Source organism: Vicugna pacos, chromosome 9 (genome assembly GCF_048564905.1).
Source record: "Vicugna pacos chromosome 9, VicPac4, whole genome shotgun sequence".
NCBI classification, from domain to species: Eukaryota; Metazoa; Chordata; class Mammalia; order Artiodactyla; family Camelidae; genus Vicugna; species Vicugna pacos.
In genome coordinates this window covers 52,910,940-52,935,496 of record NC_132995.1, presented here as the reverse complement: position 1 = coordinate 52,935,496, position 24,557 = coordinate 52,910,940, and the positions used below count along the sequence as shown (strand labels likewise).

Genomic DNA, 24,557 nt, shown 5'->3' with positions numbered 1-24,557 from the left:
CTTTTTCAATATTTTCTGTACTTCCGGAAATGCTTTTTATTGTAGGGAACATTATTTTAAGACATCCTTATAATCACCCATGCAAGAATGTCTTTCACTTAAAGAAAAGGGTGTTTAATCTTAATGAGACTCAGCGTGGCTTTATTTAACTTCCTCTACATTCATTTTTAATCACCTGTGCATTAGAGGTTTGCTCTTGGGACAAACCATTCATTAACAGTTTCTAATTCTCTGTGAGAAAAGGTAGAGCCAAATTTGCAAGCCACAAATAGTAAGTGCATGGATTTGCCTTGTTTCAAAAAGGATGTGATGTACCTCTGAAATGACGGTACCCTCATTTTACACACTAGGACTAAACTAATGTCTGGGTCCATTTTGTTTTCTCCTATCCTCGTTTGCACTTAATCAGATTTCCAAGATTAAGTTTATTTTATCTCATACTATGTTTACTTGTTGAAACACACAATCAGTTTGAAGTTAAGTTATGAACCACATGGGGATTAGAAGGGGCTGAATATCTGAGCTCGAGGTATGGGGTCAAGGGCAAGGCCAGGTCTGATGGAGTCTGTTGTTAAAGAAACAGTGAGTCCTTTGTAGATTCAGGCAGTTTGTTAGTTACACAGTCACTAAAGGGACGAGTTGGTGAAGGTGGCTCTTGGCAGGTGACGCCAAAACAAACGGGGTGCGTGACTGCAACATGGATGAAGGGATGTCCTGTTGCTGGGGAGCCCAGTTTAAGCTGCTTGTCAGCAGTTTTACAGCTGTAGCTGCAGCCAGTGAGGGTGGGCAGGAAGCCTGGTCCCCTGCCGGAACTGGGAAGGTGATGAGAAACTGTGACAGCCTCCCCGGGGCATTGGGAGGTGGGTGGAAAATGGACTGTAGTGGCTCCTCACAAGCCTCCTGGGCCCACAGTTCTGGGAAGCTCATGAGACATTCTGCCAACACTTGGGTTGGCTGTGGCTCAAGCCTTCCCTCCTGGCTCGTGTGGACGTGTGCAGCTCAGGTCATCAGGCACCACTAGGGGGCTGTTCCTACTGCAGAGCGGTTGGAGGGATGGCCACAGGGTGAGGCCAGAGGTGTCTGATCAGGCATAGGGGCCTTAACTGTCACAACTAGTTGCTTGTACTGACGCTCCGGATTGCACAAAGCCGCTGGAGGTTTTCAGAAAGGCAGTGGAACAATCTGATCTGACTTACTGGTAGAAACACACAGTGGGGTTGACAGGAGGTGCTGCGCATTGGAGACGGTGAACCAGCAATAGACTGAGTCATGATGGGTATTTTGAACAGGTAAGAAATGTCTCGTCTTGGTGATTAGGCCAGAAGAAGAGTAGAAGGTAGTGGGAATGGAAGGACCCAGCTTTGATTGTGCCAAGAGCCCCTCAAATTCAGCACACCCGCAAAGAAGTGCTCAGAACTTGGGAGACATGCCAGGGCTCAGTTAGTTACTGGGGAGCTGTCAGCAGAGATGCTGTTGAAAACTTCCTAGCAAATTAGGTTACCCAAGGTGAAAGTGTGGAATGACAGAGCGGTGGAGACCTAGGAAACCCCAAAGAGCAGATTAAAAGTTGAACGAGGAGGTGATAGTTTACAGAAGATGTAGGGGAGATAAATTGGAGGAGGAGGCAGTGATCAAACGTTAAACATGTTATGATTCCCAAAAGGATAAGGAGTCAAGAGAAGCAATGGCTTTTGCAAGGAGAATGTTACTGGTGACTTTTCTGGGGGATGGTTTCCATTCAAGCCTACAGCTTGAAGGAAGCTGATCAGTGATTCACAAGGCAGTGAGAACAGATATTCTGTTCTGGGGCTGGTGGAAATATAAACAGATCAACACCCAAAGACAGTTCCAGGATAAACATGCAAATAAATATCTGCTAAAATAGGAACACGAGTGTAATTAATCATCAGAAGGATGGGTGTTTCGAATGTGACAGACCGTCAACTTCTGTTAGAGCAAGAACTCAAAGGAAAGGCGTGATTACTTTGAAGTTGGTTTTTCACTGTCAGCTTTAGTCATTTGGTTCAATTTCTTTACAGAAAAATTATTTTTCTCTTCTTATTGAACTAATTGAATATCTCAGAGGAATCCACCATAGTTTTTTTTTTCACTCTGAATATAATAGGAAGTGAAGTCACGTGGTAGAGTGGATGAGAAGGCAGTCTGAGTACTTGAAATATGGCCATAAAAATCGGCCTTTTGTGAACTTAATTATACTGTCTTCAATTCCTCATGTGCTATTCTCAGACCAGGGTGGTGATGTCTCTTTCTGAAGTTCGAGTAAAGCGAGCTTGTTTTTTTGTTTTTGGTTGATAGGGTCAAGACTGGATTCTCAAAATCCTTAGGGAAAGCCTCTCCGAGTTTGTCTGCATAGGATGGAGAAAAATCAGCATCCAAAACTGAAATGTGATTCAAACTGTAATAGTTCTTCACAAACCCTTTTGGCTCCAACAGTTCCATGGGCCCAGGTAATACTAAAGTTTCTAGGAATTCCCAGCACTCAGCCAGAATCCCTCACCCCCCCTACTCCTTCCATCAGCAACCCTGAGCTCCCAAGGGACTACACTGCACAACCAAACATCAGAACCAGAGCATGGCTGGGACTGTGCCCCCATCATGGATTTTCTATTTCAATCAGAAAAAAGCCTCAATTTGAGCAAAACTCCAAGCATATGAAGCCTTCCTATATATATCTTGTCAGTAAGGTTCAAAAACAAATACATATATATTGTTAGGAAAAAGATTAGAAAGAAACATACCCAAACTTAAATAGTGATTATCTCTCCAGGTAATTAACATTGAAAGAACACTTTTTCTCTTTTCAATCTCCTTTATAAAAACCATGATTACTATAATAATCAGAAACAGAAAGGATGTAAACTCAAAAGTTATACAGGGATTTAAAAATATTTTTTCCAGCTCTACTTTCTTTTCTCTCTTTATTTTTACAGCGAATTGATGTTTTGTAAATTTACAGCATTGTGCAATTACCACTGCTTCTAATTTTAGCACATTTCCATCACCCTTCCAAATAAACCTCGGGCCCATTTGTACCTACTTCCAGTCCCAGGCCACCACTAGTCTGCTTTCTTTCTCCAAAGATTTTTGTTTTCTGGACATTTCTAGAAATGGAGTCATATAATATATGGCCTTTTATGCCTGGCTTCTTTCACTTAGTATGATGTTTTTGAAGTTTATCCATATTATAGCGTAAATCAGTAACCCATTCATTTTTATTTGCTGAATAATATTCCATCCCATTAATCAACCATGTTTTGTACATCCATTCACTAGCTAATGGATATTTGGCTTGTTTCTACATTTTGTCCCTTATGAACAGTGCTGCTATGAACATCTGCCTACAAGGGACAGATTTTCACGTGCTACAAGGTCCCTAGACTAGTAAGGTAAGACTCCAAATGTGTCTCTTTGAGACAGTCCCCTTGGAAGAATAGGGTCCCTGGTCTTTTCACAGTTGGATGGGCTGCCTCTGTGTGCAGAGAGGTGAATCTCATCAAGAAGTTTTGGGAGCTAGTCCTGGGAAGTACAAGAAAGTAGTAGATTTTTCTATCATTGGGCCTAGTGGCGTGTAGCATCTCTTACCTTGGGAATCATGAGTGCAGGTGGTTTTGGATGAGGAATAGCGTGCAAAGTGGAGGTGCCTACATGAAGAACAAAATGCAGAAAGAGAGAGAGCGAGAGGAGGGAAAGACAGGAAGCTCAATTCTGAGCTCCAGGGCCTCGGAGCAGCAGGGCTGTCCTCTGTTCTGGTTTATAGTAAGTAGGTCCCTGGTAGAGTTTTAAATTTAGGCTGATTTGAAAAAGCTAAGGATGTATTGCTCTTTCCATACACGTCATCATAAACGGTTCCATCTCTACAGGTTTACTTCTATGCTGAGAATACTGACTATTCGAGTCCTCCCTTACCCCAGCGAGGAGATAAACAAGGGGGTACGTGGCACGGGGGTCTGTGGAACTGGGGCTCAGGGCAGGGAGCCCACACCTGGCACAAGGAGGGAGACCTCAGTTGGTGTCTCAAGGAAGCTTGAGGCCCGAACTCTAGGAGGAAAATCAGGAGGGTGGGCCAATTCAAGACGAATCACAGATCAATTGGGAGCGAAGGCTGGCCATCCCTGTGAGTTTTTGAGGCTTGTTTGTAGGGGCAAGATGCATGGGGGGGGCAGGGCAATCTCCCCACAGGTTCCCTTGGCCATTGCTGGGCATCTGAACCTTCACTAAGCAGCTGTGAGCAAGCAAATTCCAGCCCTTCTATTTCCTGGCAACAGGGCTCCAAGTTACCTTTGCCTTTGCTCCGAGCGGGAGTGAAGCAGGGTTCTTCTTTGTATGGTTATCCTTTGTATTGTTTTGTTCATCTCTGTGTTCTATTACTATAGCTTTTCAGGACTGATATTTTACAGATCATTTTTTGGGCGTGTGCCTTGTAAGCCAAGAATCTCGTTGCTTTTTAATTCATAAGCACTTTTTCCCCTATTGCTTTGTGAATAGAGATCTTAACAATTTCATTTTCTACCTTGAAAACATGTAATAGTAAACCAACCAAAAACCTGGCAGAAAACAGATTTGTAAAATACAATGCCAGGTTTCTGTGTGTAATACTTGATGTAGGACTGAGGCAATTCTTCACATAATTCAGACTCAAAAAGTCTTTCGGAGGAGAAATAATCTGAAACCTGAACTGTTTAAGAAAAAAAATCAACCTTTTGGCTTTTTTGTTTCTGTTTTACAGACTTTAAAGAAAAAGCAAAAATAGGGAATGAGTTGACTTGAAGGCCATGTTGAAACATGATGGTTTCATTTTATTCATTCAGTCAACAGTCATTTATTGGGATTCTGCCTTGTGCCTGGTTGGATATGCACAAAAGCCAACCACACAGGGTGCCTGTTCTTGAAACACTAACGGTGTGTCAGGAACAGAGATGTAAACAGATGTAGCATAGCGCTGTAAGTGCAGGAAGGGATGTGAGGATAAAGTGTCATGGGAGCCTGTGGCATGGAATAATTAACTGCCTGGGGATAGAGCAGAAGGCTTCCTGATGGATGACTGGAAATGAGAAGACTGTGTAGCAGGAGAAGGTTGCTCCAGGAGGAGGAAACGGTGTGGCCATTTGGTGGGAAGGAGTGCAGAGACTTTTAAGCAGAAGGGTGGCTTTGGTAAAAGCAGGGATGTGGGAGGCAGAGAAAGGAGTGGACTCGAGTGAGGAGAGATGGCACAGTGGGACCAGCTGGGATGCCAGTGCAGTAGTGGGGACTGACAACGTGGGCTTAGGTGAGGGCACTGGGGTGCAGGATCAGAGGCTGAATTCAGGAGGCTGAACAGACAGTGAGTACTGGATTGGGAGTGATGGGGGAGGAGCATCAGCCAGGATGGGGTTCTAGCTTGGAGACTGGGCAGGTGGTGATGCCATTTCCCAAGGTGGGGAAGAGGGAATACAGAGGAGGACCAGCTAAGAGATGCCTTGGCAGGATGAACTGAGCTCACAGATGGGCAATGCAGATAGTATCTTAATGCCCAAATCAGATTTTTCCTCCCAATGAATGTTTAAAAACATCATGTTTAAAATGGTTGATTTGGTTAGTTAATGTGGACGTGTCCTGCTGTCAGGTAGATGAAGGTTGGCTGAAGTCTCCCCGCTCAGACGGAAGCCAGCTCCATGAACTGATGCCCAGGCGAGGGCAGCATTTTCTGGCTAATTTGCTGATTACAGCCCTACTCCGAGTGGGGGGCTCTTACAGCCTCTCCCTTCTCTAGAAAAACGCTCAGCCCACCACCACCAGGGTGGTCATCAGATGACATTTCATAGTTTGCTTCAGACCCTGATGATTCTGTAATGAGAAGTTAAGAAAAACCACTCCGTAACTCAGCTCAAGTTGGTTGACTTATATATATATCAGGGGTTGAAGAGCCACTGGGAATTTTGCAGTCATGATGTCCAGTCCCTGTAACAACTCAGCAGGGCAGGTGGCCAGGTCAGCCTCACTCTGCAGGCGGGGAAAGAGGCTGCGTGAGTGCAAGTCTCACGCCCATGGTGGCCCAGCTCAGCTGGGGAGCTGGCTCACTGCGAGGGGCAGCAGAGCGTAGGCCCCCAGTCTCTCTCTGGAGTGTACTTGTTGCCTACAGATGGCTCTGATCACAGCCTTTCTATCTCCAAGATCTCAAGAGTTCTTTTATGGGGCCATTTTGTCAGTGACAAAATTGTAGCTAGTATTTTCAACGTGATTGATATTTTACTGGTACTTAAAGTAACGAGGAATGATGGCTGGGCCTTCCATTTATTTTTCTTCCTCAATTACTAGAACAGCTGAGATAAGGGTGTTAAGCTGGCTTAATTGGGTTGCTGTCATAACTAATAGCTTGATTTTATCCCGACTAGCATCTTCTAAGTAGAATTAATCTAAATAATCTTACTACATCCCCCATGCAGTCTTGGTTGATTTACAAAAAGAGAAAGGCCACAAAGCGAGGCATCTTCTTGAAGTTCAGATCCCACTCCCAGTTCGGGGGCTGTTGGTACCCAGTAGTTCAGGGGTCATTTCACTATAGGGCGGAATAACATTTGTATTTCTTTTAATCAATCTAAAAGTTCTCTGCACCATATTTCAATTTTGTATCAGCTGGAGTTATCAGAACATCTATTATATCGGAGACTGAAGGAAAAGACAGGTTGGAACATGATCTATCTGAGCCTATGAAAAATCATTATCTTAGTCGATTCCATTTTAATTTTATAGCTGTTATGCTTGGGGCTTTATCAGTGTCTTCTCGGTAACCCACATCATTTTTCACTGACAGACTCTAACGTACTTTGCATAAGTTGCTAAGTCATGAAAACACGCTGCTGAATTTAGGGATAATTGGGCTTGTTTTTACGCCACCATTCTCTTACTCTTTTAAATGAAAATAGATGGGGATGTGACACTTTTGATAATCATATCAAGACTTCCTATGGATGCCAGAGATGGTACGCGTTTCCTGATTCAAACTATTTCATATGCACTGAGACTTAAAGGGATATATACATTTCTTTTTTCTTTAAACCCTCTGCATAGCATGGGCACTGGGAGCAAGGGCATTGGAAATTAGCAAAGCAAAATATTTGCCTTTGGCATTTGTAGTCACAATTTAGATCTTCTCTGAGGGCAGAAGAACCATTCGATATCTTTCGTGGAGCGCTGAACCCCATGCAATTTCAGAATAGAAGGAGGAGTGAAAGATGAGGTCAGAGGTGAGAAGGAGGCAGGAAGACCAGCCTAACAGGATCCTGATGAGAAGGCAGTAAACCGGGAAGCAGCAGCTGGCTGTGCCTTCCTGCCTGTGACAGTCCCGCTGGGACCCCAGAACTCTTAGGAGAAATTGCTTGTGACAGTTTTCAGCCCACATAAGGCAGGGAGACTAACATCTGACCTTCCTGGTGATTACCTGAGCAGGAGCAAGGATTACACTGGGATTTGCCCAGTGCTAATTGCTGCTGCTCTGCCCCATGGTCGGCACATCCCCCACGGGATTCCGTCCTATTACACTCCCGAATGTTCTCTCTCCGTCTTGGTATGTTCCTTAACAGTTATTATTATTTTTCCCTTTCTTAAGACAGGCCAGCAATTCTGTGTGTGCTGAAGTCCGTAATAAAGGCGTTCCCGTGCTCTGAAAGCACTGTCTTAACCTTTTCAGAAAATCTGGACCACATAAGGTAAATGATGATATTCATCTCTAAAGATAAAATGCTTGCCAAACACAAAAGGTCAGACCTTATTAATCTGTAGAATTAAAGGCTTTACTTTTCCAATCATTCAGCTACAGCTGGTTCTGCTTTAGCAAAACAAAAGCATTTCGGTTATAATAAAACAATGTTGTTAGGTAATTTATAGCTCATTAACATTAATGACAGTTTGTAAAAAGTGCCTTGTACATCCTCGAGTGTTCTCTGGGTTACAACCTAGGCTCCATCTGTAGGCAGTGACTAGTGTCCTTTCCTCCCCAAGTCATTTATAACCTGGGCATTATCAATATTATTATGAAGCATGATTCCGAAACCTGTATAGATTCTCTTTGGGGCCTCAATCAAACAGGCCAAAGGCTTTTAAATTTCTGTTAACCTCAGATTTCCAGCCCTGTTTCTGCCTATCTTTTTACATTCCTCCATTCTGATCTCACAGTCTCCAGTCTCTAAGAGGTACCTAAAAAATTTTCTCTTTTGGCGCTGCCATACCACTGTCCTGAAATGAGTAAGTGGGGCTGTGTGTATGGGTTATGATGGTGTGACTTCTGCTTTTTGCAAAGTGTTATAGGAACTGCAGAGTGTGTGTTCTCTCTGCAGACATCCTATCACCCACCTCTCCTGGCAGCACTGGCCTCCCAGCAGCTGGGACTGTCCTTCCTTAGAATGAAAAGAAGCTGAGAGTCTATCTCTAGGGTAAACAGATACTTCAGGAATGCATGAATGGTTACAACCTCCCGGGGAAGGCACAGTGGACCAGGGACACACTGTCTGTTTAGTCATATATTTTTTTTGGTTAAGTTTTATTGAATTTTAGAAATGTTCATGTTTCCATAAAAACACAGCTTGAAGAATTTTCACAATCTGAACACACCCACGTAGTCCAGTACACACAGGACCAAGCGACTCATCCACAAGGTGAGCCCGAAGCGAGGGGCCTGGTTTCGCCTGTGTCTGACCTTGATATAAATGGAGTCATTCAGCATGTGGTCTTCTGCTTCAGCCTTCTTTTACTCAATATTATGTTTGCAAGATCCAGGTTGTTGTGAACAGCTGCGGATGGCTCATTCTCGGTGCCACACAGACTCAAGTGTGTGAGTGTACCACGTATACTTATTTAGTCTACTTTTCTTGGGCATTTGGATTGGTTTCCAATTCTCAGCTATCAGGAATAATCCTGTTATTAACATTCTGGCACTTGTGTTTTGGTGAACAGATATGCACATTTCTGTTGGATGTATAGCCAGGCGTGTAATTCCTGGATCATAGGGTAACCATATATGTTCAGCCTCACTTGACACTTTCAGTTTCCGATGTGGTTGCACCAATTCACTCGTCTACCAGCTGGATATGAGAGTTTCAATTATTTCATCTCCTTGCTGATAATGGCATTTCCCATCTTTTCAGTTTAGTCATTTTGTAGGTGTGTTGTAGTATGGAATTTCATTGTACTTCCTTGATTATTTTGTATTTTAATTTCTCTTGGATACTTTAATTTTTATTTCCTTGATTAATGAAGTTAAGCATCCCTTCACCTGTCCATGGCATTTGAGTATCCTCTGTTGTGAAGCATCTGTTCCAGTGCTTTACCCATTGTTCTTTGAGTGGTGTCTTTTGCATACAGATTGTAGGATTCCTTTGTATTGTAAACACCTTCTACTTTGTGGGTTACCTTTTTACATTCTTAATGGTATAATCTGTGGAACTGAAGTTCTTACTTTTAATATAATCTATTTTTTTCCCTTTTGTGGTTAGTACTTTTGAGTCCTCTTTAAAAAAAAATCTTTGCCTATGTCAAGGACATCAATATGTTCTCATGCGTTTTTCTCTAAAAGATGTATTATTTTACCTCCCAGATTTTGATCTGTGGCATTTTTAGAACTGATGATTGTATACGGTATAAGAGAGGGGTCAGGATAATGTTATTCATATGGGTGTCCAATTCCCCTAGCGCTGCTTACTGAAAAGACCATGCTTTCTCATCTGTGCTACCATGTTGTTCTTGTTATAATCAGGGACTCTGTGTGTGTGGATCTGTTTCTGAACTCTCTTCTATTTCATTGGTTGTTTTTTTTTTTTCTGTCTTTGAGCAAATACTGCACAGTTTGAATTATTATAATTTTCTAATAGGCCTGGATATATGGTAATGTCAGTCCTCTAAATTATTCTTCAAGATTTCCTTGGTTATTTTGAGTCCCTTGTATTTCCATATGAATTTCATAATCTGTTTCTTTCCCTTCCACTCACAACCAAAATCTGGGGTTTTGCTTCGTATTGCATTGAATCCTTTTGGTCAGTTTAGAGAGAACTGACATTTCAATAGCATTGAGTCTTTGAACATGGTATAGTTCTCTATTTACGCAGGAGTAGAAACTTCTCTTGGTAGTGATTCATAGTTTTCAGTATAGTCTTTTCACTGTGTCCTTACATGGTGAGAGGTGTGAAGGAGCTCTCTGGGGTCTCTTCTGTAAGGACATTAATCCCGTTTATGAAGGTTTCCATCCTCATGGACCTCCCAAAGGCCCTACCTCTAAATACCAGCACACTGGGGATTAAATTTCAACATGTGAATTTTTCAGGGGACACAGACGTTCAGTCTGTAGCATTCGCCATCCCATCCTCCAACCCCTTACATCATCAACATCTGGCAAATGTCTTAAAGAGAGAATGGCTGTATGTTTAAGGTGAGTTTGCTTGCTTAGGTAGGTCTCTGTTTTCCGTGAGACCCCAGGAGATTTCACTCTGCCCTTTAAAAGACACTTGTCCATGTGGGAAAAGCAACCAAGGGTTTAAGGGCCCTCAAGTTTTCACTTTGTCACACCAGCTCCATATGACTGTTACGAGGGTTTCTCATTCATTTCTCTCCATCCTGAGCCCTCTGCCTGGCTCAAGCCTGATCCTCACCCAGAATCGAAAGTGCCTGAAGGGAGAAAAAAATGGCTGGCTGCCTTACTCTCTTTTTAGAATGGGTCTTTCCTCTTTGATATTCTGGTTTTTAATTGATTTAGGCTTCACTGCTTCTGTAGCTCTCTGATGTCTTAACAATAAAGGCTTTTGTAATCTATCCAGGTTTTTCTAGTTTTTGCAATGGGGACGCTGGTTTATTTATCCTCCCTGGAAGTTCCCAAAGCCATATATTTTACTGACATGCTTTGGTATAAATTCCTGAGCGGCTCCTTGTTTGGAGAAAAATCAATTTGTTTTGCTTTAGCTTCCCATGTGCTATGTGACAAAAAAATTCTGATTCTTGTATTCCATCAAATACACTCAATTTCTATGAAATTAATAAAATCTTACTTACTTGTATAGTCTTGAGACATTAGTTAGTACTATTGACTTGGATCTAATAGGTACGTGTTGGTTTTTCCTGGTTAAACATAATGCATAGAGATAAGTTTTCAGTGAGTGACAAAAAGGAACCTTTAAACAAAAGTTACTTTGATTTATAAGTTCTTTTAAAATGTGTGTTCTTTTTGCTCTAAGTCTTTTGGGCCTTGTTCAAGATTATTATCTCTAATGATGGTTCTATACACTATTATCAACCTGTTTTTTATTTACCACTCCATCTTCAGGGACATTTCTATCCTTTGGAAACATCTGTGACACCAGATTTTGCATTTCCTTGTCTGATATTAGTATTAACAGAATTAGACCAGAAGTAGAATTCAAACTGTGTATTTCTTGAGGACCATTCTTGGTTCTTTTCTTTCTGTAACCCGCACTGGGGTGGGAGTGACATTTATTGAACACTTACTATGGCTTTAGATGGAGAGTGTAGAGGGCACAGCACCTCATTTCCTCATTTTGCAGAAGTAGAAACTGAGGTTCGGAGTCTATAAGCAGCTTGCCCAGTTATACCCAGAGAGAAGACTCTTGTTTCTGGCAAAAGTTAAAAGTGTTCTTCATTTCTAGTTTTTTCTTGATGAATAATTACATGAACTATTTCATAAGGGAGTGATAACTATACTATTTGCTGCATTGTCATCACTCGGTTCAGAGAGCCTCTCAACCAAGAAGTGTCCTGGGACCACCCATGAGGCTGAGGAGGGGGTCCTCTGGGGTCCTCGGGGGGCTTAGTTCCATTAGAACAGTTGTGACGTTCTATGGCCATCTTCTGTTTACTAGCCTAACTTGCCAAGTAACTCATGAGCTCCCTGAGCACAAGAACAATGTATTATTCATCTCTGAGTCTCCAGGACCAAGCCCAGTGTCTGGTCCAGCTCTTTGTTGATGAATGTCCAGGTGCTATTTCATCACATCAATTTCCTCCTCAAGAACTTATGGAGTCCTTTAGGTGCCCACTCCATCAGATGCCCTGTCTGCATTTTGAGATGTTTCAAAGATATGACTTTTCTGTATACATCCAAATACATTTGAACATATTTACTCACAGTAGATGTAACCTTTCTTTGTCCTTTTCTTACTTTCCGTGCCACACTCCCTTTTGGATTTGATTCCTCTGCTCTTCGCTCTCAGGCACCTTGACCTCCTGATCCTGCCACTCATCCAAATACTCCCAGTCTTTCAAGGCCAAAATCCAAGGCTGACTTCATTGCGACGCCCACTCTGCCTGTGGTATGCCACACTGATCACTCATTTCTTAGAGATGTGCCCTCCTCCTTGGTTTATATGTAAGTACCCAGCTTCTGAGAATTCTTAGTTCACCTGCTATTGAGTAATGAAGGCACATATAAAGAACCTATAAATATTCATTTTGATATACATATAGGATTCAAAACTGAATCTTCAGCTATGAACAGCTGGAATTTTAGGAATTATAGGGAGAGCAAAACTCCTCATGTAATTGACACAACAGACATCTCAGCTTAACATACACGAAAACCAACTTTGAGCCTCCTATCTCAGCTGATGGCAAATCCTGTTAGCTTTGTGTCTGAAATATACAGACTGTCTCCAGAATCTGATCCCTTCTTATCCCCTCCCTCACCATTACTGGTCCAAGCTGCCATCTTTCCTAGATCATCATCAGTCTCCTAAGAGGTCTCCCTACCTCTGCCCTTGTCCTCTATGTCTGCTCTTAAGAGAGCAGCAGAATGATCATGGCACTTTGAACTCCACTCAGAACTTGGCAACAGTGTCCCATTTTATACAAAGTAAAAGCCAACAGTCTCATGCGGTGCACATGACCCTACACCATCCACATCCCCACCCCCTTCACGTACCACCACTCTCTGTTCCAGCCCCTCAGCCACCAGGCTCTCCCCAGACAGCTTCAGGGACCCCATTCCCACCCCCTTCACATTTACTCAGATGTGACTTCTTCAGTGAGGCTTTCCAGGGCTATCTGGTTAAACCTGCAGCATCCTTTCATTTGCTGTCTTTTTCTCTTGTTTCATATATAAATAGTATGTCTTCTCTTTTTCCCAAAAAGCGTATCATGTATCATACTCAGTTTCTTTCCTATCTCCATGTGTGTTTCAGCTGCACGAGGACAGTCATTTTTGTTTGTTCACTTATGTATCCCCAGGGTCTGGAACAGAGTCTGGCTTGAGGATGTTGCATTATTAGCTTTTGAATGAACAACAATTGTTTTGTGTATGAAGCTACTGGCTGAGGGGACCTGATGTCTCTCTGTGGTATAGATCATAAGAGGGAAAAAGCTATGGGAACAATTCAATCGTCAGGATGGGTGATGTCCTCTGGGACTTTCTTTCAACTTGCGTTGGGTGAAAGAACCCTCCCTGTCGGTGACAACATGCTATCAAGATGAGTGACATCAGTGTGGCTTCCCAGCCTTGGCATCTGCCCGAGATGGAGCACAGTGAGCTCACTGCTCTGACCCCTTAACTAGACGACAGCTGAGAATCCAGGACTTGGGGATTTTACTGACTCACTGAGTGTTTACGGCCCTCACACATTCGTATTCTTCCCAAGAACACCTCTAGGTATGTCAGAAGAAATGCAAAAATGTAAAAATATATTTATAACTTGATGACATTTAAAAAAATTACTCACCACTGTCGATTGCCAGGAAGAGGGCAGTGTACACACTGTCGTGGACAAATGGCGACTCGCGGTCCAGCACAGCCGTGGTGTCAACAGTCCCATTGATGGGGTTGATACTCAGCCAGCCTGCTGGGTCCTTGTAAACAGAATATCTGAAAAAAAAATTCCCAAATAACATCAGGTTACATTCAAAATAGATTCAAGAAATGTTCACTGGTACAAGCTCCCATGCTAGCTGCCAGATAATTTTTAGTACAAATCCCAAAACATAATTACAATACAGTTGTTCATTCAGAAAGTAATGAATGACCATCAACTCTGGGCCTTCTCTGTGTTAAGTATTTTAGACATGCTCCCCCTTTATTTCTCATAATAAGCCTGGGAGGAAGGAGCTGTTATCTGCCCAGCTCTCATAGAGACAGAGTTCACAGCCTGTCTCCTGAGTCCAAGTCCATTTCTGTTTCTTTTATACCTTGGATGCATCTTGTATGCAGACCAGGTAGGAGAAGCACTGTCAGGAAGGTACAGGCAGGGCACACGGATGCCTGGAGGAAGAAGTAATTACCCCTGATGGAGGGCAACCCTGGGGTCCTCATGGAGGATGCAGTATCTGAACTAAGACAGAAGGGATGGGGGGGATGTTGTCAGAGAATAAGAGAACAGACATATCAGGAAGAGAGAACAATAGAAATTAACATATGGAACTGAGATATTCACTAGAATGTAAGTTCCATGAGAACAAAGATATCTACATGTTCACTGTCATGATGTCAGTTCCTAGAATATTGCTTAGCACATACACAACATTCAATAGATAGTTGCTGAATGAATGAATATTTAGAGAGGTAGATGGTTGTGGTTGGAACACAGCTTCTCTAGGGGAATCTGAAAGTAAATGAGTTTGGACAAAGAACCTGAGCTGCTGTCATAAGGGGTTTGGATTCTGAATAGCGGGAGACCATCAAAGACTTTTTAAATGTTAGAATTATTATTTTTGAGGTTGTTGTAAAAGTAATACATGCTTATCATAAAAAGTTCAAACAATATAAAGGTGCATAAAGTAAGAAGTGAAAGTCTTAGCTATCAAGGAGACTCTAACAGACCATGACTCAGATTTCTTTCTACTGGGTAGCTTGAGAAGTGTGGGACTGTCCCAGTGACACATTGCTGGTGCTCCAGCCACTTTCATACTTGAACTAGAAAGATGCTTGTTGGTGTTTTTCTGCCACTCCCCACCAATGTTTGGATACATGCCCATGAGGAAACATGGGAACTCTTAGCTCATCAGTCTGGTAGAGATGCCTGAAGTTGACCATCTCTACCTCATACTGCCAGCTTGGTTCTAAGAATGTTTAAAACCAGATTTAAGAGCATATATCCAGAGGGAACTCTAATTCAAAAAGATACATGCACCCCAGTGTTCACAGCAACACTATGCACCATTGCCAAAACATGGAAACAACCTAAATGTCCATCCACAGATGACTGGATAAAGAAGTTATGATATATTTATACAATGGAATACTACTCAGCCATAAAAAAGAATAAAATAATGCCATTGCAGCAACATGGATGGACCTGGAGATTGTCATTCTAAGTGAAGTAAGCCAGAAAGAGAAAGAAAAATCCCCTATGATATCACTCATATGTGAGATCTTAAAAAAGAAAAAAGAGGACACTAATGAACTCATCTACAAAACAGAAACAGACTCGCAGACATAGTTAACAATCTATGGTTACCAGGGGGAAGGGGGTGGGAAGGGATAAATTTGGGTATTCAAGATTTGCAAATGTTAACCACTATATAGAAAAATAGATTAAAAAACCAAATTTCTCCTTTATAGCACAGGGAACTATATTCAATATCTTGTAATAACTTTTAATGAAAAAGAATATGAAACTGAACATATATGTATGTATATATGCATGACTGGGATATTGTGCTGTACGCCAGAGATTAACGCATTATAACTGACTGTACTTCAGTTAAAAAGAAAACAGATTTAACCCAGAAGATTGCAAATTTCCGAACGAAGATTTGGGACAGATTACCATCCTAGTCTCACAGTGGAAGAGGTGTACACGTCTTAATCCTGGGGACCTGTGGGTATTAAATGGTTAAAAACTTTGCAGGTCAACTTAAGTTAAGGATCTTGAGATGAGGAGAGTATTTTGGATGACTGGGAGAGGAAGGGGCTAAATACAATCACAAATGTCCTTGTAAGAGGGAAGCAGAGATTTGAGAGGAGAAGGCCATATGACCACAGAGGCAGAGAAGGGAGTGACACAGCCACCAGAAACTGCAAGAGACCAAGGAAGATCCTCCCCTAGAGCCTTCAGAGGGAGCACCACCCTGCTGACACCTTGATTTTAGCCCAGTGAGATTTCTTTTGGACATTTGGTCTCAGGACGTGGGCCCAGGTGTTGTGACTCCAGAGCCTGTGTTCTGAACGCCCACCCTAAGCCACTTTCCAGCTAATTTATTAGCGGGTTATCAGAAGATACATCCTGAATTTTGAGACAAGGTGAGCTCCAAGAATAGAATTAGGGTTCCTCTATGTATAAGGAGTCAGATCACTCATGTGTAGCTGAGACCAAGGGACTGTCCACAAACGTGTGGCCAGGGAGACCAGGAGCCGTCAGGGTTCCTCGTCCCTTCCTGTCTTGGAGGTAATCTTGGGTAGTTGTGTGATTGTCACCTGAGGGAGGCTGCGGTCACTGAAAGAAGGGTGGTCAGCTGGGTCCTGGAAGGGGAGCTGAGGAGTAAGAAACATGGGCTATCAAAGGGAATGAGCATCTGAGCAGCCTCCAGGAGACTTCTGGTAGCAGCCTGGCTGCCCCACCACAGGCAGCATTGCATCCACGGTCTCAACCTGACCACCAGCGAGGGTGACCCTCCACTGGCCCCTGCACTCTTCTGCGGCCTCAGCACCAACCCCTGGACGTCTTTGGGCTTCTGAGAGGCACCAAAAGACCCTCCACCAGAGTACTCTCATTTTAACTCATAGAGAGTCATGCTGGTTTATATCAGTCCCTGGTTTATATCAGTCCCATGTGAACAGACCCAAGCACCTCTGTGTGCACCAGTCAGATTCAGGGTTTATCCTGCATGCTGATGAGCAGACCTGGGGCTGCAGAAGGACACCAGGGAGAGGGCGCTGTAAATGCTTCCTGGAAGCGCCGGGTCTGGTCTTTCCCGGCACAACACCCATGTAATAGTCATCGGATCAACACAGCAGCATCCAACGTCCAACTGAGTGTTTACTTCGTGCTGGGCGCTGTTCTAAGAGCCTCCCAATCTGCTCCTTCAAGCACTTGCCTCAGCCCCATGGGGTCGATAATATTATTACTCCCACTTTACGGAGGAGAAAACTGGAAGGATGCTGGATGCTATAAATCTTTTCATTGTCTTCATTTTTTCTATGATTAAATTACAGGCTGTAGATTTCTTAGTTTTCCCAGAACTTTCGTCATTTTGAACAGACTTACATATTTAAAAAAAGATCTTAAGTAGGATATTCTGTTTTTAAAAATGTAGCGCTTACATACATATATAGCTGTTTAGAAATTGACGCATTGTAACCGACTATACTTCAATTAAAAAAATGTAGCACTTGGCTTTCTGCCAAGGAAAAAGATAAATATTATTCTAGTGCAAAAACAAAAGAACTTTGAAAGCCCCCAGAGAGATAAGTGCCTTTGCCAAGGTCAACAGCGAGTGTGTAGCAATGTTAAGATTTGAGCTTGCCTGGGGGCCAGGGCCCTCTTCTTAACCACTCTAGCTCTGCCCAATCACACACATTGTCAGCATCACACGGGAGTTAAAAGCATAGATTTCGGAGTGAAAGAGACCTGGATTCTGACTGTGTGATCTGGGGCAGGTGAGTCTCTGTGCCTCCATTTCCTCCTCTGTGGGGTGGGACAATCCCAGGGACCTTGAGGGTGGCGGTGAGAGCAAAGGGAGGCCAGATTCTATGTGTGTGCTCCATGCAGAGCACGGAGAGTGCATGTGGCTGTTAGTGTCAGGTCGCTGACGTGTGCTGGTGGTCCCCTGGGTCAGGCCCAAGGTGCCCTCTTTGGATGTGATCTGCACCGTCTCCCCAGAATGTTTTGGGAACATCTGACTCATTGAGCCCCGGGGAAAGAAGCTTTTGAAGCTGAAACAGATGGAGAGAAAACAAGGCTAACATAGGTTTTCCCACACTCCCTTGACACTTCAATGATCATTTCCATATTTCTTAAAAACAGGAGAAATGTATTACTCATGAGAATGAACTGCTTCAAAAACACCAGTCTTTCATTTGATAGTCATTTCCACCTGGCAAAATGCTATCTTCTAAGACCCAGCTGCAATGTCTCCCCATGATCACACTGTAAGAGTTTCCCAGTTAGAAGAATTAGTCACTCCCTTCTCTAGGTCCTTGCTGGGCACAAGCATAGATTAAAATTCCTTTGAGAGCGTCATATGAACCCTTAGAGGTTGGCTGCCTTCACCAAGCTTCTCCATGTCAGGATGAGGTTAAAGTTGGCTCTACTACTGCATACTTACCTGCCAGGCTCTGTGCTAACCATTCATCGGCAGCACCATGTTTATTTTTATGGTTCACAACAACCTGATGTAGTTGGTATCATCTCTGTTTTAAAGATGAGATAACCAAGACTCAGAGAGGCTTAGCAACTTGCCCAAAGCAGCACAGCTCAGGAGGGGCAGAATGGGGATTCAATACAGGTGTGTTGGATTCCAGGCACCAGACCTGAATCAGGATACAGTGTGTTTATGCCCAGGAGCGGGTGTTGGCCATCCAGGATCCCTGGGGTGGGCGGGATGCCGGGCATACAGTGGCCACCCAGCAGGTGGTACTGCATCCTTTCTTTTTCAGTTGGAATCATTATGGAAATGGGAAATGCAAAGAATGGTGATATTTGTTTCCCCTCTTATTAGGTAACAAATTCACAGTTGGTCCTGGAGTGATTTGCAGGGTTCAACATATTTGAAATAATGAAAAATTTCAATGGACTGTATTTTATTCCCTGATTACTCAGAGTTTAGATTATAAATAAAAATGGAATTAAATAATCTAGCTTTTCAAATGCTCTTTGGTTCTCCTATCCTTATTTTTTGGTCTTACGATGCTACGGTTTTGCAGTACAATGAACATGGTTGCTTCTTCTATAAGGAATATTCAGTAAAAAGCTTACAGATGTTAACTTAGAAGCTGTCTTCTAAGATCTATGTCAGATAATGTTTTGCCTATGTTTTCTTCTAAGAGGTTTATAGTGTCTTGTCTTATGTTTAAGTCTTCAAGCCATTTTGAGTTTATTTTTGTGTATGGTGTGAGAGAGTATTCTAATTTCATTGATTTACATGCAGCTGAATATAATCTTGGCAATGTTCTCCTAGGGCAGTCTACCCAGGCAATAGAAATAAAAGCAAAAATAAACAAATGGGATCTAATTAAACTTAAAAGCTTTTCCAAAGCAAAGGAAACCATAAGCAAAACAAAAAGACAACCTATGGAATAGGAAAAAATATTTGCAAAAGATGAGAGTGACAAGGGCTTAATTCCAGAATATATAAATGGCTCATACAACTTAGTAATAAAAAAAACCCAACCCAATCCAAAATGGGCAGAAGATCTAAACAAGCAATTCTCCAGTGAAGACACACAAATGGCCAATAGGCACATGAAAAAATGCTCAATATCACTCGCTATCAGAGAAATGCAAATCAAAACTACAATGAGGTATCACCTCACACCAGTCAGAATGGCCATCAGCAGAAAGTCCACAAACAATAAATGCTGGAGAGGCTGTGGAGAAAAGGGAACCCCCCTACACTGTTGGTGGGAATTTAGTTTGGTGCAGCTGTTATGGAAAACAGTATGGAGATTCCTCAAAAAACTAAAAATAGACTGACCATATGATCCAGCAATCCCACTTCGTGGCATATATCTGGAGGGAAGTCTAATTCAAAAAGATACGTACATCACAATGTTCAAAGCAGCACTATTTACAATAGCCAATACATAGAAGCAACCTAAATGTCCATTGATAGATGACTGGATAAAGAGGCTGTGGTATATTTCTACAACGGAATACTACTCAGCCATAAGAAAGAATAAAAATCATGCCATTTATAGCAACATGGATGAACCTGGAGACTGTTACTCTAAGTGAAGTAAGCCAGAAAGAGAAAGAATACCATATGATATCACTTACATGTGGAATCTGAAAAAAAGGACAAATGAACTTATTTACAAAACAGAAATCAACTCACAGACATAGAAAACAAACTTATGGTTACCAGGGCAGGGGAAGGGGGTGGGAAGGGATAAATTGGGAGTTAGAGATTTGCAGATACTAACTACTATATATAAAATAGATAAATAACAAGTTACTACTGTATAGCACAGGGAACTATATTCAATATCTTGTAGTAACCTATAATGGAAAAGGATATGAAAATGAATATATGTACATATATGTATGACTGAACTACTATGCTGTACACCAGAAATTGACACAACACTTCAGTACTTCAATTAAAAAAAAAGCAGCTGTCTCCTAGAACAATGCCGAAGGGGTTAGGCCTGTACCCATCACGTTCCCAGTGAAAGCAAGAGCTTGTGTGGTTTTGCAAGATAACATCCCACTGCTTTTTTCTCCCCCCTTAAAAAAATAATCAGGTCTCCATAGCTGTTCTATTTAATTGCATTTCTGCTGGGCCCTCTGTTTCCCCCTATGAGTTGATACATTTTATTTAGCGCCTCTTCCATCGGAGACCGTGAGGAGGTAGGTGCATGCCCCAGATCTCCTTAATGTCCATCTTGCTGCCTCGACTCAGAATCATGGAGAGAGGAGGATAAGGTCATTCCATTTACCGAGCATCCCCAAGTGCCCAGCGCTGGGTTTCACTTCGCCCACGCCCTCCAAACTAAGAACCGCATGGAATCCCCCGAATGTAGGTATGATCCTTCCCAACCCCGCAGCTTTCCATCCCAAAGGGGAAACCGGCTCAACACCAGTCAACCAGCCTGCACTTCCACCTCCTGGCCAATGGGCCCTTTGGTCAAATCAGCCCTTTGCACCGATTGGCTGGGTACTCTATGTAAGTTTCTGAATTTTCAAAGCTGTCTTTTTTAATAACCTATCAGTGTAAAAAATACAGGCATGCAAGATGTTTTCTGTGCTTCTGGGCCTGAAAACTGCATATGCCTTATTAAATTGAAATTTTCAGGCAATTTATCTGTAATGTGAACTTTACTGGTTATTGGGGGAGAAAAATCAAATTAAAACCCAGACTCATTTCAGTCTGTAAGGAACTTCACAGGAGCTGCTTGTGTGTGTGCCAAGGATCAACCTCTTCCAGGTGTCAGTTCGGAGGACTCAGGGTCGGCTGATTAGCGGACCAGGGCGGTGAGGAGGCGGGGTGGAGGCATCTAACCAGGCTCACTGCCCGTATCTCTCCTGGGAAGCGGGCTTACTGCTGTGGGGCCTTGGCAGAGCAGGGAAGGGGGTTGCCAGTTCAGAAGCCCTGGGGCCTGGTGTTGACCTGGAAGGGGTGGGAAGGAGAGAGACTCAAGACTTTGACAAATGCTGCAAAGAGGATCCATGTTTGTTCAGCATAGACACCAAAACTCATGATGTAGCATAGCCTGGCTTTCATTTTAGACTTAACAATGTTACAAAGTAACACTGTGTTGTTAGAGCTGGCACAGCCAAGTGGATCACTGCCATACAAGGGAGCTCTAGAAATGGGCAAGTTATACATGATAGACAGATACAGAGGTAGGTAGAGATACCTAATGTAGTAAGTACCTAATACACACATGTATGTGTCTATGCACCCATGTGTTACCTAGAGATCAATGGATCTATATAGATAGATACTTTATGTATAATTATATAAATACACATGCTTGGAAATTTACTTTTTTACTTTTTAAATAGAGGTACTAGGGATTGAACCCAGGACCTCGTGCATGCTAAGCATGTACTCTACCATTGAACTATTTCCCTCCCCCTCTGGAAATTTACTTTTTAATGTAGATGGCCTGTTGGATTGTTTGGAAAAGTTAAGCCACTTAATAAATTGTGTTGACTCATTATCCATTTGAATATCTTTCTGATGCCTTTTGGTCCTTGGACGTATTAGAATATATATAAATGCATAAAGAAAGGCCTGGGTATCTATTCACAAACTGGTAGCATGGATTCCCTTGGGGAGGGGATATGGGTTGGATTTAGTGCCATAGAAGCCAGTCCAAGATCCTCAGGGCTTTGTAATTACACAGCAGGAAGAGGAACGCTGATCTGGAACAAAGTCTGATGGGGGAGCCATCAGAAGTACCCTGGGTGATATCACGTATTGTGGGGAGCGTGGGTTTTCTTAGACTGACATATGAGTCTAATTGCAGCTCACTCTCAAAGAGGAGTCAGGAAGGATAGGAAAGATTATGAAAACCTGGAAAATGAAATCCAGGAATGGGGAAGTACAGACTGGTTTTCTATTCCCACTGAAGGAAGCAAACAACTGTGTAAAACCACAGGGCAGAAGGGAAACAGGCGGTGTGTGCTCAGTTCCTCACTTCATTCCAGCCCCTGTGTTAGATGGAATACCTGCTTGGGTGATTCACATCAACCATTTTATTAAAAAAAAAGAATTAAAAGGCATTCTCAGCAGAAGGAAATACAGTGTTTTAAAATAGCTCACAGAGCTATGGCTCTGAGTACAAAGGAGAGGGGGTATCTCAAATCTTCTGACAAGACATACAGAGACTGAAGGACCAGTGGATTCCAGGATCCTGGTTCAGTGAGGTGGCACAGGCCATCACAGGGTTTGTGAAGAGCTGGCAGATAGTGTCCTTTCCCTCTCCTAGGGAACCAGAGCAGTCTTGGTAAGAGGAAGGACTTCCCCAGGCCGGAGAGATGCCACAACCAGCAGATGTGGACAGGAAGAGCTGGCCAACGAGTGGGTTGGGGAGATGTAGATAGAGCTTGCCCAGCTTAGCATGGGGTTGTCTCTGTGACCTTCCATGGGACGGGGGTTGAGGGAGGCTCTTAACATCTGTAGGCCCTTCCCAGGCATCCCAGAGCCCCCGGTGGAATCCTGGGGTCATCCTGTGTGAGGCGCCCCCAGATTATAATTCTGACCATCACACTCTCTCAGCAGCTGCCATCTTCTGATGGCCAAGGCTTGATTGGTTCCTTACAGACATTCTGACCCCCATCATAATGACAAACCATGCACAGCCTGACCTAAGGGGGGCACTTCCCCCGCTTCAGTGGACCAAGGTAGGTTTGGTGTAATCCACCATCCCTGGTCTGTCATAGGAAGTAGGAGGTGAGACACCTAAGGATTATCTTTGGCTTGGCCCACTTCAATGACCCTGATTCTTCGCTTCTATTCTGCTTATTTTAGTCAATTCTTCGAAAAGCAGCTAATTGAAAATTGACTGTTTTCAATTTGTATTTCCTGTCCTCTGAGTCCCTGCTTAGAATCCTCCAATGACTTCCCAGTGGGCACAGAATAAAATCCAAACTCCTGACTGCATCTCCAAGGCTCTGCCTAAGCGTGGTGCTGGGTGTGCAGCCGTGGAGTCTCTGGTTTGTTGGAACTTACACTCCAGCAGGGAGAGAGGATGTTGATTAGCAATTGCACGATTGACTGTTTAATTACACTGGTGATGAGGGCAGCAAAGGCAGATTCTCTTGCATAATACATCATGTACAGGGAAAGTTTTTCTGTTTTTCAGCATTCGCTTTCTGTTGTATCTAGAACTGGAAGCACACATTCACTGATCATTGTGGAGGAGCCACAAGATGTGTGTACATTACTGCATGCCATCACCCAATGAGCCTGGGAGGTAGATATTATCATCCCATTTTACAGATGAGGAAACAAAGGCTCAGAGTAGGCTAGTAGCTATCAAGCAGCAGAAGTGTGGTTCCAGTGCAGATCTCTCTGTCTCCTGAATGTAGTCTATATTTTGTTTTGTCTTGAGTGTAGCCCATGAGGGTTGGTAATTTTTCTATGCCATTGGCTCTCTGGTTTTGGTGTATCAGGGTTACTGGGTTGCTCAGTATGATGGAGACTTTCCATGTTTACCAAGTTCTCCAGGTGATTCTGGTTCACCAAAGCTTGAGATCCACTAATCTACCCACAACGATTAAACTTGCAGCGGAAACCCTGGGGCTATGTCCTGTTGGTGGCTTTAGAGGATTAACTCAGGAACATGGGGCTGGAACCTACAAAACATTTCCTAAAAAAAATCCCCAAACTATTAAATTGATATAACACTCTTTTAAAACCCTACTTCTGTTTATAAAAATTCATACACATTTGAGAAAGTTTTAATAAAATATAGCATGTGTGCATGAGTTTAATATTTTTATCACTAGAAATTCTCAAATAATATTGGTTTAAACTGTTCTTTTATTGGAAGGCTCATATTGCCACTCCTAGGTCAAACTTAGAGACTGACCACTGGGATAAACTACTCCGTTGTGATGGAGAGATCCGTGGTAAGTGAGGTCTGAGGATGATTTACTCTACAAAATAGCCACTCTTAGTTACTACTTGCTCTCACTAGTGGGACACAAAGGGGTGGGGCCCCAGCGATCATGCTACTGACCTTGATGAGATTATCATGAGTCAGGGATGTGCCTGCAGAAAACCCCTTTCCTGTCGACTCCTGACTGGTCCTCAGTGTTAGCCCTGCGTGCACGAAGCCTTCCTGCCATACAGAGGGAAAGCAACATTTCCCGGCACCAGCTACTTGCTGGGGTCACACTCATCACCTCCAAACACCAGTTCCTCACCTGTTCCAGGCAAGGCAAGTCTGCTCCTCACTTCCC

The 24,557-nt window shown here is 43.0% G+C and overlaps 1 protein-coding gene across 4 annotated transcripts in view; it reads right to left on the bottom strand.

Annotated features, from left to right (window-relative positions):
- The window catches only part of CDH13 (cadherin 13), a 1,012,485-nt gene that overhangs the window by 11,645 nt on the left and 976,283 nt on the right, over positions 1-24,557 (bottom strand). For all 4 annotated transcript variants that reach the window (XM_072967811.1, XM_072967812.1, XM_006207526.4 and 1 more), the window contains one exon: positions 13,710-13,852. In XM_072967811.1, coding sequence (XP_072823912.1) covers positions 13,710-13,852 — 143 coding nt within the window. The remainder of the gene's footprint in view (positions 1-13,709; positions 13,853-24,557) is intronic.